Raw genomic sequence first — 13,140 nt, 5'->3', positions numbered from 1 at the left:
TAAACCAGCACATTCTAAACTCCCTTCCACTAAAAAAAACGAAACGCCAACCTGATACTAAAGGCATTTTGTATAGGTCAAACACATTATTACAAATCACTAAATAAAGAAAATCTCTATCACAAAAATTTTGCAAAGCTCAAGATTATAGAAATGATAGAATGGTGGATTTTAGTTTCAAAGAATTCAAAACAATAGATCTAACATCACTTGTTTTTAAAATATTTTCTGGTTAGATAAAGCAATCTACGATCTTTCTGAGCTCTACCACCTTGAAGGATTCTAGTAAAATCAGGATTTTACAACTAACATTTTATTCTCAGAGCATAGTCAAGTCTAATGAAAGAGCACACAAAGGATAGTCAAGTTCCAAGCCCAAACAAGTTTCCCACTTTGCTGAATTAGAGACCTAATTGTCTTTGTTATTTGATATGCCGCCTGACATTGGGTTTTAAACTAAATTTTTTTTTAGTTTTATTTTTATTTTAAATCAAGCATTCCAATCTCCTTATCCTAGCGGTAATCAAGGTGTTCAAAGTCTAGGCTAACCTACCTGGGATCCAGCCTTATTTCCAACTATTATAAAGTTACATATTAGGGGTGAGATCCTAAAGTCAATGCATAGTGCAAATTAATCTTGAAAACCCCCTATATCATCCATAAAGCAGAATTACATATAAACTGTCAAACTGTTTTTCTTCCTGCATTAAAATAAACACCTGTATCTCTGAGAAATAAACAGTAACTAGTTTATATTAAGGTGCCATATTTGTCACTGGACAAATATATTCAGCAACGTGAGATGCTCACACTTTGAAGGTATGTGGAAGCTGGAAAGTACTGGAGAAATAGAAAATTCACCTCTCCCACTTCACACCCACCCTAGGCCAGACACTCATTCCAGTGGAATAGCAGGAAAAAAACCGCTCACACTAAATTCTCTAATTCTCATTCATTCATTTCTTCTGTCTCTTTCTTTCATTTTTTTAGGGAAAACACCACCTAGTTGAAATCATATAAGTTCAAGGCATATTGGATGCAGTCATGAACTCTGCACTATATCCAGTACTCCCAAATGAGTCTCCACATAGTGCTTAAAAACACACCAGACTAACTGAGAAACAGACTGGGTTTGGTTCTGCCATCTGCTAGCAGTGTGACCATGGGCAAGTAACCCAATCTCTCCATGCCTCAGTTCCTTCATCTCTAACATGGGGGTAACAATAAGACCTACTTCATAGGGTTGTTGTCAAGGATTGTATAAGTTAAGTATGAGTACTTTACGTACTTACAACACTGCCTGGCACATAAGAAGTTATGCAGGTGTTGGCTATTATTTTCCCAACTGGACTGCCCCCTCAATGTCTATTCCAACTCTGGTCTTCAAAACTCTGCCCTTATACCTCCTCCTCAAATAAGGCAATAATAATCACCAACCAGGGACAAGCTCTCCTACATTATTAAATTTCTACAGCTCTTAATTTTTGTATGATTCTACTGATTCTGTATTTACTTCCTGGAAATGTTACTTATGTTTTAATGTGTATTTTATTGATTTATTTTTTCTCCCCAAAGCCCCAGTAGACAGTTGTATGTCATAGTTGCACATTCTTCTAGTTGCTGTATGTGGGACGCGGCCTCAGCATGGCGGGAGAAGCAGTGCGTCGGTGCGCACCTGGGATCCGAACCCGGGCCGCCAGCAGCGGGGTGCGCGCACTTAACCGCTAAGCCACGGGGCCGGCCCCAATGTGTACTTTATGTTGTGATATAAATTATAAGCTTCTATAAAAGAGAAAATATGGGAATACACACTACGCCTCTTTGATACAAAAAAGTACTCAATAAATATTGCCGATGAGGCAAAGTTACTGAATAAAGGTTTACCAACAAAGGACAGAGTTTCATAAAAAAAATCAACTGTTAAATATAGATTCTCAGTTTATATTAATGTGTAAGTCTTAATCCAAAAATTGTTATAAGAGCCAAAACTGCTCTGAGTTTAAATCTCAAAAGTGAGGACTTAGCTCATAAGGAATAGCTTGTTGTCTCTAAGTTAAGAATATTTAAGCAACGTTAGTTTTAGCTTTCCATGATTTGCAAATGATGCTGTTTAGATTTGGCCTATAGTCTGAAAAACAGATGAATATATTAGACGCTTACTTAAAAGGTGACTATGTGTTAGACTCTGCAACTATGCAGATGAAAAGATTTAGTCCCTGGGCCGGCCCCATGGCTTAGCGGTTAAGCGCACATGCTCCGCTGCTGGCGGCCCAGGTTCGGATCCCGGGCGCGCACCCACGCACCGCTTCTCTGGCCATGCTGAGGCCGCGTCCCACATACAGCAACTAGAAGGATGTGCAGCTATGACATACAACTATCTACTGGGGCTTTGGTGGAAAAATAAATAAATAAATAAAATTATTAAAAAAAAGAAAAGATTTAGTCCCTGCACTCAATAAGCCTATATAAAGATAACCAATTAAACGATAAAGTTCAATCTACCGGGGGGAAAAAGAGAGCAAGGATATTAACACCCATTCTCCTTATCCACAGCTGAAGTCTTATCAAGGAAAAGAAAAAAACAAAAGCTGTAGTCACAAAAGTACTGACCAGGAAAACTGATAAATAAGATACATTCAGAAATTGCATACTTCCTCTAAAAATCAAGATCAGATGACTATTAAAGTTTTTTTCATCTGGAAAAAGGTCACAGAGATTTTTAAACCAAGTATCTGGCCTTGGTCTCCAGATTATTCTACTAAGTATATGTTCAAGAAGTTATTCTTTACACTAAAATTTTAATATCAAAAATTTTTTGAAAATTGTTATAGTTTTCTTAATGGACCTATGAAGTTTTCTCACAAATTAAAAAATGATCTTATATTTGTCTACAGTTTGTCATTTAAGATCACTAACATTACATATGTAAAGGTAAGATGTAGTATTTCTTCACATATAATAAACATATTACCAAGAAGAAAGGTATGTTCTGCATGTTTAATCCATCTATCTAGGTCCACCTCTGCTCCACGGCAGCAATATGCAAGCTAGGTATTTCTACTCAACCAGAGACAGGCAAGTTAACCAACTCTACTAAGTATCAAGTTTGCAGACTTTGTACAATGTTTTAACTATGTGAACTATTACATGCAGATAGTTCCAAAAAGCCACAAACTAACCATTAGCTAAAATATTCTGGTCAACTGATAAAATATTCTTCCCTTCAATGAAGGAGTATTTCACAGCTAATTCAATTAATCTAATTCAACACCAAAATAAAAATACCAGGAGTTGAATGTAATTAGCAAATCTGATGCACACTACATACATACTCAACTTTCTTTGTCGACACAACTCAATTTTGTCAAGGACAGTCAATCCACTATCCTGCCTTTTTTTAAAAATATAAAGAAATACAACAAAGTTACATTATACTTAGGATTTAGGTTCTAAAGTCAGCCTACATGAAGTGAAAATATTATAAAATCATTTAAGATTAAAACTGTCATTTGAGAATACTAATCTCATATATGGTAAAGTGTTTCTTCATATATAATGATGATGCTACCAACCTACAGTCAAAATAACCCTTGACAATCTCTTAAAATGGACTACAGGCAGGGTAAGACATTCATGGGATAAAACACATAGGAAAAATGAGACTGAATTAGAGAACAGGGAGAGTCACATTTCACTCACTCCAGGGCTTATACTCAATGAATGAATTTTGATCCTCTACCCTATCCTTCTTTTTCAAATTCAGAACACATATGCTTAAGTTAAAGATTCATGTGATATGACTCCACTGTAGTATATAAACCAGAGAATAAAATTATCCTGGAGTACAAAGTAACCACCAGATGCTGTTTCTTTTTGTAGCATTATCAATTGAAGAGTATTCTATTCCACCACCACCTCCCACCGCTTCTCAACTTTTACTTAGTGTCCAAAATTGTGCCATCTTAAAAAAAAAGAGGCAAGGAAATACATAAATACCATTAAGCCATCAAGTTAAATTTAAAAATGTTATTTGCAGAATAAGAGAAAATATATGATCTTTGCAGATATTTGGGCTATTATTTCTTAAATTCATTCAGTTGATTAATAGTTTAAAACTTAGATCAAAATTCAATTTTAGTGAGAAATCATGTCTTACCCACAACCATAAGTGTGAATTCAAACCCTCTCTTCACTGATTTTCGGTATACTTGATTTGGGAGATTTGCAAACCCCACATAGCCTTCAAGGTTCTTCTGTTGCTGAGGAAAGCAAAAAGGGCCAAGTTACTTATAATCAACAAAACTCTTCTGTCACATATTTCAAATTCCCTTCATTACCCTATTTTAGTAAACTACACAAACTATTACTTGTGGCAAATCAAACTGATTTTATGGTGTTACCAAGGAAAAGTATTAGTTAACTGTGGCAACAGACAAAATGAATTGAGCATGAGTTGACTGACAATAAATAGTCAATTATAAAAACCCAAGAGTATAAAATAAAAAGAAACCTGCCTCAGAGCAAAGACTTCAATTTATAGCAAGTTAGTAACTATAAGATTCTGACCAATCAACTAAAAAAATCAACACAACAAAAAAATTCAAATCCTCTTAAAATTATATTAAGAACTCTTTTAATTATCCCTTTTGCTCACACTGATTAATTACTACAGGTATGAGTTTCTTGAAATCTGTCTTCTTATTCATGAAACGAAATCAAAATGTTGAGTTTAAAAGCAAGTTTTTCATAAATTCTTGAAGGCTCTCATGATCAATGTCAATGAGTAAACAGTTATCTTTTATGCTGTTATACCAGGTCTAATTATGTCACTTAAGGTTTCACATGATATTGCTGCCTCCATGATCAGGGACATCAGATTTATTCAGATTTTAACGTAAATTATAATTCAGTCTTCTGTATGGTTTTTGTTTCTTTGACGACCTCAACAATAGTTTCCTAAGTAATTCAAAGAAACCTACTGCTAAATCGGTGTAGTAAATAAGTCTCATTTTTAACTTACCCATTGGTGAGAAAAACTGTCCATAGTTTAGACCACCTGAGTGAGTAGAGTCTTAACTGGTTTATTTTACTTAGAGGTAGGTCTTATTCATCACTAAACTATAATGGCAAAATATTCCTAAGAGGTACACACTTCTCTTAAAAGTTTTTGCCACATTTAAATCCTCATTAAATAAAAATTCATATGAGATCAAAGCATTAATTCAATACATCTGGATGTAACAAAGAACAGCAATCTGCATTCCGCACTAGTATCACATAAGTAACTAAATATTCCATCCATAACCTTTTACCCTGTGTTTTCATTCATATAAACTAATTCTTAAGCCAAATGTTGAGAAGGTAAGCCAATTAAATTGAAAAGCTAATTTTAAATATACTAATAAGGATACTGATCAGAATATAGTATTTTAAAATAAAATACTTGAAAGCCTATTACATCTAGAGCTAAAAATACGTATTCAATTCAAGGCTTCCTTGGCTCATATTTCATCCAACTGTAAGTTAAATTTAAGTTAACACAGACTGAAAAAAAGTCTGTATAAATTATCTAGTATACTCACAGCTACTTTGTAAAGAACACATTTCCATCATTCCAGTGTTCCAGATTCCAAGAGAACAGATCCACAGAGGAACAGTAAACGAGGAATTCCAAGAATTGTACGTGACATTCAGTCCAAACAGGAGAGGCAAATTCATTGGAACATAGTAAAAAGATAGAGGGAAAAATGAAAGTTACTTACATGTAACTCAACAAATAAGAGCAAAATTACAAACAAATTTAGGGCTTTTTTCCTACATATCAAAAGAATACTTTTTTGTGGGATATAAAGCCCAGTGAGTTTTAATCCATTTTCAGCAGCTCTCCTGATGAAATATAGAACAAAAGATCTCCTATCTTTTCATAAAGGCCAACTACTATGCCCTGCATCTGAAGTCTTACAAGAAATGGTGGAAAAGCTGTAAAGTATGAAGTTTCAGGAAGGTACACAGAGACCAAGTTTAAATCCCCAAAAGAAAAAAAAGGAAATTTCATACAATTTTGCTTTGCTGGTCACTAGATTAAGATAGCCCAGATCAGATAAAAACAAATGTTTTAGCTAAAATCTTTATACAGTGCTGTGTTTCAAATTCTATTAAATTAAACTAAAGTTCAGAATTGGAAGAAATGCACACTTGTGGATACAGGAAAGGGAAGGAAGCTAAAGATGGCAAGCAGTAACAAACCGAAAGATGAAGTAAATGCGAGCTGTGAAGACTGAAAGGCAACTAATGAAGCAGAGAGAAGAAAACAGACTACCCTTGGACAAAATGTAAAAAGTGTACATCTTTATTCTACATTGATACAAATCTATGAATTATATCACAACTTGGAACAGATGATGATGATGATGATGATGATGATGATTCAAATGTCACCTTCACAGAGAGGCCTGCCCTGACGACCCTTTCTAAAATTACAACCCCACTTCCTCACCTCAGCACTTTGCTGCCTTATGTATGCTTTTCTCCTTAGCACTTAACATCATCTAACGTACATTTTACTCATTTTGTTTACTGTGATCTCCACCCCATCCCAGCTCTAACTAGAATGTAAGCTCCATCAAGGCAGATATTAAGTGAATTACATAAATTGTGGCATCAAAAAAGAAAAAGCCTTCTGAAAAACTTGAAGTTTCAGAGAAAATATTTTAGGTCGCATAGTCAAGGAACCCACCAGACAAACGGCATAAGAAAAATGCCTGAGTCTGCCCCTGTGTCTTATTCACTGCTTTATCCTCAACTCCTAGAGTAGTTTTTGGCATATAGTACAATTTGGGGCTTGAATTAAGAAAAAGAAGAAAAGTATTCTAGGCAAAGAAGTGGGCACTAAAGTGGGGATGAACTTTCCCCACAAAAAGAAGGTACATGAACTACAATAAAGTGAGGTAGTGGACCAGGAGATAAGTGACAGAAAACGAGGTCAGGAAGGCAAGGAGGGGCAGGTCATGCAGGACCCAGTCAAAGTAAGAAATTTGGATGTTATTTTAAGCATGATGGGAAGCCACTGGAGGGTTTTGCACAGGCGACTGACCTGACCTGATTTGTGTTTTAAAGATAGCTCTCAGTGCTAAAAGAAGAAGTGGAAATAAGAAAACTAGTAAAGGAGCCTACTGCCATAGTCCAAGAAAGCAAGGATATACTACTGAATTTAGATGGTGTGGAGGCAAGGAGACATAAGAAGGACGCAGAATATGTTTTGAAGGTAGAATTGTCAGGACATTGCTGATGAATTTGATGTGACTGGTGAAGGAAAAAGAGATCAAAGATAACTCCTAGGTTTTTGGCTTGAACAACTCAATGGCTAGTGATATCTCTTAGGGAAATAGGGAACAATAGGGAAGGAAAAGATTGGGCAGTGAAGGCCAAAATCACCAAAATCAAAACCAGCTTTGAACATGTTAAGTTTAGGATGTCTATTATATATTCAAGAGGAGATGTCCAGCAGGCAGTTAAATACATGAATCCAGAAATTCCAGGGTTGAGGGTGCTGAAAATATAAATTTAGGAATCATAAGCATATATATAGTATTGGGAGAGGACTGGATTCCCAAGGAGAGACTATAGATAAAAGGGGGTCTAGACAGAGTCCTGCCTGGAGCATTCCAACATTGAGATGTTAAGCAGATAAAGAGTGAGAAAGATTAGGCAGTGAAGAAGGAAAACGAGGACTGGTTCAAGGTCACTCAACCGTGTTAAATGCTACTGAAAGGTCAAATGAAATACCAAAGAGGTGACCAGAAAATTTGGAAATAAGGTTACCGGTAACTTTGGATAAGAGCAGTCTCAGTAACTTCCTCAGTAGTGAGGAAGAAGAGTGACTAGGTTGAGAGGAGACAATTTTTTGCATATAACTATGATAAAATTTTAAATAATTTTACCTTTTAAATTAAATTATTTAAAAATTAAACATGTTACTTGTCAGTTCTCCCATATGACTGATTTCCCAGAGAGAGAGAACCATATCATACACATCTCCATATTCCTAGCAAAGTGCTAATACACAGGAGCTATTTTAAAAAGCTGAATGACTAAAACATACTTTCAGGAAAATTTCTTCTGAGCAAGAAACTGTGTCCAAAGACAAAAGACAGACTTATAGAATATACTAATAATGTAACATTGGTTGACTAAAAACACATAGACCTTTCACATTTCATAAGAATCTTTCCTGGGGCCGGCCCCGTGGCTTAGCGGTTGGGTGCACACGCTCCGCAACTGGCGGCCCAGGTTCGGATCCCGGGCGTGCACCGGCACACCGCTTGTCTGGCAATGCTGAGCCGGTGTCCCACACACAGCAATTTGAAGGATGTGCAACTATGACATACAACTATCTACTGGGGCTTTGAGGAGAAAAAGGTAAAAAAAAGGAGGAGGATTGGCAATAGATGTTAGCTTAGGGCCGGTCTTCCTCAGCAAAAAGAAGAGGATTGGCATAGATGTTAGCTCAGGGCTGATCTTCCTCTCTCACACACACACACACACACACACACACACACACACACACACACACACACACAAAGAATCTTTCCTTACTCCAAATTCTAAAATCAACCACAGTCTGTAATCCAGAAGACTTAACCACCCCCTGATTCTTTTTCTGCACAAATAAAATGTTCACAGTGCCAGTGTGAAATACATTTTCTGGATAAAGAAATATTATTTTTAGATATGCGTGATATAACTGTGACATTTAGAAGCATGTAACTATAGATAAAAGTATATTCACCCAGGCTTCTACCAAAATACCTTTAGGTCTAAGAGTATTACCTGATTTCAAATATCAGTTATACAAGAAGAAATCATTATTAAATCTTTTCTAAAACATATATTTACAAAATTTTTTAGTTACTATGCCAAATCTCTACGTCAAAATTCGTATTTAAGAAAAACTACAATCCATTGCTTGTTGTTTCACTGCCTGTGAAAAGTCAACTTAAATACAATATCCAGTAATTTCAGTGTTTAACTTATTTAACTTTATTTCTAGAAATTAATTATATTCGAAGAACAAGATGCTTCAAACAGGTTCCAACAGATTATTGGAACCCTTAAGAATTCTTTATATTCTCTTGCCATTTATTTCTATTCCAAAGAATAAAGTTACCCAAATCTTGGCATCTGAAATCCCATTATTTTTAAAGGTTTGAATATTAATATTTGCTTTAATAAATTTCCCAAAGAGAAAAGCAACAACTTATTTTGAAAACTGCTAAATAGCTTTTCAGTAACAACAACAAAATTGATCAAAGGGAGTTGTAACAGACTGGAAACCTGACAAAAAATCATAATTTGAGGAAAATTAAAACATATTCCTGACAGGATCTATTACAAACCTTCAACCTCCCCCATTCTTTACAAAATGAGATGTTCAGCTCCAAATTACCCTAATATGACCAGAATTCTATTTCTCCCCTTAATAACTGCAATTAAAAAAAAAATCAGGTTACAAGGATCCAAAGTTTACATCAATAACTTTAAATTTCAAAGATAAAACATTTGGTCTTTCCTAAATAACTTCAAGTTCAATCTGTTTTGGATTTTAAAACAGGTATACTGGTTTTTTTAGGTATACTGTTTTATGTTGTTTAGGTATACTGTTTTATGCGCCGATAAAAATAATTAAATTTCTTTCCCCTAAAGTTTAGGTAATTCTAAATACAAAAAACAACTACACACTCCAAAAGAAAAAAATACTAACACATAAATTTCCTTGTCTATTCTTCAGTATTCTTAACAAAAAGCCTAATATCTAACTGTCTAGCACTTGCTTAGTCAAATTTCTACCATCTCTTACATAACCCAAGGGAAAAGTTAAAGAACTTCACCATTTAAATGTTTTAAATATAACTGGTATAAAAATATCTAGATTTTAGATTCAATATGACAAGAACACTAAAATGTTATAAGATTACATAGGCATATCCTAAATGTTATCTTTGATGTCCCCTCCCCCAAATGTTTTTAAACATTCACTGTCTTAGTTTACATGCCCCTAGCTCCTTCCTTTTTACTGAGATGAGCAATTGTGTACTGAAGGAACCAACTTTTATTTTCTTAATCCTATTCTGGATTCTTGGTTAATCTGTTTAAAAGATTTTAATATTTAATTCTATTAACACAAGTAAGAAGGAGATAACTTAAAATTTACATAGGTTTTTCCCTTTGTTCTGAACCTGAAATTCAGACATCTATTTATAGACTTACTGATCATACTCTCTCATTCATTCAACATAGTTATTGGACCCTTATAATGTATGTACTACTGATTAAGAATGTAAAAGCTAATAAAAACAAAGTCCCTGCTTATGAAACTAAGAATCTAAGGTCAGGTAACTTAGAAGGCAATTTTAATAACAGCAATAAATACTATAATGTAGACAAGCACAGAAGGATAGCTATGAGAACAAAAAGGAAGGGTGCTTCATCCTATCCTGGTGTCAGATCCTTCAGATCCTGAAGAACTAGTAGGCCTTAGTCTGATGAGAAATGTGGGTAGGTGCTAGAGAATATGGGTCTCAGGCAGGCTAGTTGCAAAGGCCCAAAAGCAAGAGGAGAGCATGTTTTTTTTACCGGAACTACAAACCGTTCAATACAACTCATTTTCAGGATCTAGGAGCTATGGCAGCATAGGAAGGTTAAGCAAAAGCCAGATCATAAAGGACTTTGTTAGCTAGGCTAAGGAACTTAGATTAGACTTCATCTTGAAAGCTTATGGAGAACATTAAAGGATTTAAAGTAAAACAATGCATAATCACATTCATTCATATGCAGAGTCACACCCATATTTTAGAAAATTACTACGAACAAGAATACTGAGGATAAACTGGAGGAGAGAACGGTAGCAATCCCAAGAGCTGCTGCAGGAGCCCAGGGAAGAAATCAGGACTTGAACCAAGACAGAAGAAGTAGAGATGAAGAGAAATGTAAGTTAGAACTCTATTGTCCATTAAGGTAGCCACTAGCTGTACGTGGCTATCGAGCACTTGAAATTTAGCTAGTCTGAACTGATATGTGCTATAATTGTAAAATACACACCAGATTTTGAAGACTCGTTGGAAAAAAAAGGAATGGAAAAAAATTTTAATTTTTATATTGACTGCATGTTGAAATAAAATTTTAGATATATTGGATTATATAAAATATAATATTAAAGTTAATTTCACATTTCTTTTTACATTTTTTTTTTTTTGAGGCAGATTAGCCCTGAGCTAACATCTGTTGCCAATCTTTCTCTTTTTTTACTGAGGAAGACTGGCCCTGGGCTAACATCTGTGCCCACCTTCCTCTACTTTATATGGGATGCCACCACAGCTTGACTTGATAAGCAGTGAGTAGGTCTGTGCCCAGGATCCAAATCCATGAATCCCGGGCCGCTGAAGCAGAGCGTGCGAACCCAACCGCTATGCCACCAGGCCAGCCCGTTTTTTTACTTTTTAAATGTGGCTACTAGAAAAGTTTAAATTACATATACAGCTTGTATTAATTTCTATTGGACAGCACTGGCTTAGATATTAACGAAATGAACTAACAGGTCTCTAACTTGTATTGCGGGTGGTAAGATTCAGATTTCTGAATTTAGGTTTGAGCAACCAGATTAACGGTGGTACCAATCATTAAAAGCAGGACTCATCTGAGTCTAGGGTGCTAACTGGACTTTTGGGAGACAAATGTCTAGTAGGCAGCTGCATATATAAAAGTTAAAAGTTCTAGAAATGTCTAGGTTAAACAGATATTAACATTTAAGTCATCAGCATTTAAATGGTATGAAGTCCATGGGTATAAATCCAAATAAGGTATACAAAGTAGGAAGCAGGCCAAGCCAATACCAACATCCCACCTCAACCATCTCCTACACAAACCTAGGAAAAGGTGAGAGTGAAGAAGAATGAAGAAAGTAGTTCACAGAAGCAGTTCAAGGAGGTCAATTGTAGTGGCCTCCTTCAAGAAGTGGTCGATTGCACCAAATGCTCTGGAGTGGTTAATATCAAGATACAGAAGGAACTATTTATTATCAGGGACCATTGTCAGAGCAGGGAAAAAGGCGAAGAAGACAGATTGGAAGTAAATAAGCAGTGAAGGCAGTGAGAGTAAACAATTCTTTCAGATCGCTTAACGCTTATCTGTGAAGAGAAGAGCAATAAGGTAGAAGCTAGAGGATAACACAAGATCAAGGGAGGGTTTTAAGAATTAAATATAAAGGAGATAGCGGCACTTGTTGAAATGCTAACAGAAAAGATCAAGAAGACAAATGGCTAAAGAAAGAAAGGTAGGTTAGGATATAGATAATGATCTGAAGTGAAGAATGGAATTTTCTCTAAGCACCAGAGATAAAATCACCTGTTAATCCAGAAAGGGGAGGAGAGAACTAGACAATTTTGAGAAGTAAAGATTTGAATCAGCAACCACAAGAACAGGGAGAAAAGCTAGGAATCCACAGCAGGCAGCCAAGTAATTCTGTCCACTAGTTAAGGCTGAAGACCACAAATCTGTGTAAATGTATCCCTGAAGCAATGGGATCTTTTTCTCCAGCAGCAATTCGTAACTTGAGTATAAACCAACAGGCTGTAGGATTCATTTGAAACTGTCATTTTGCAAAAAGGGTGCACAAAAGTACAAGGGATCAAGGGAGCTAACAAGTACAGTTGAAGTGATTCAGTGAACAAAAATGGAGAGGGTCAAGGATGAAACATAGGAAGTAAGGAAGTGAGACAGCTAAAACAATGTGAAGTTGTAGTTAGAACAGGCCATACAATTAAGATTTTAGAGGTGGAACGTAATTTCCAAATGATAACCACATGGGACCATTAAAATGATGGCTCAAGCACAATCCAGAAACTGTGACGCTCAATTATTGAATGAATTATACACATGGACACTGAAAACACCCCAGAATGATGATAGAGCTTGTGGAGGAAAGGAAAACTGAGTGTTCAGTGCCATCTTTAATGAATAAGGAGAAAACAGGGATGTGGTAACCGACAAATTTAAGAAGGATGAGAAAATACTGTTGTTAAATAGCATAACCTTTAAAGAAGCAGGTTTTTTTTTAAAAGGGAGAATGGTCTAGGGTCTAGACCA

The 13,140-nt window shown here is 35.6% G+C and overlaps 1 protein-coding gene across 1 annotated transcript in view; it reads right to left on the bottom strand.

Moving 5' to 3' along the window:
• The window catches only part of SEPTIN7 (septin 7), a 114,904-nt gene that overhangs the window by 78,051 nt on the left and 23,713 nt on the right, over positions 1-13,140 (bottom strand). Inside the window, exon 3 of the mRNA XM_058534525.1 lies at positions 4,157-4,259. Coding sequence (XP_058390508.1) covers positions 4,157-4,259 — 103 coding nt within the window. The remainder of the gene's footprint in view (positions 1-4,156; positions 4,260-13,140) is intronic.

This window comes from Diceros bicornis, chromosome 3 (genome assembly GCF_020826845.1).
Source record: "Diceros bicornis minor isolate mBicDic1 chromosome 3, mDicBic1.mat.cur, whole genome shotgun sequence".
Classification (NCBI taxonomy): Eukaryota; Metazoa; Chordata; class Mammalia; order Perissodactyla; family Rhinocerotidae; genus Diceros; species Diceros bicornis.
The sequence above is the reverse complement of the archived record's forward strand: the minus strand, read 5'-3'. Positions and strand labels throughout refer to the sequence as shown.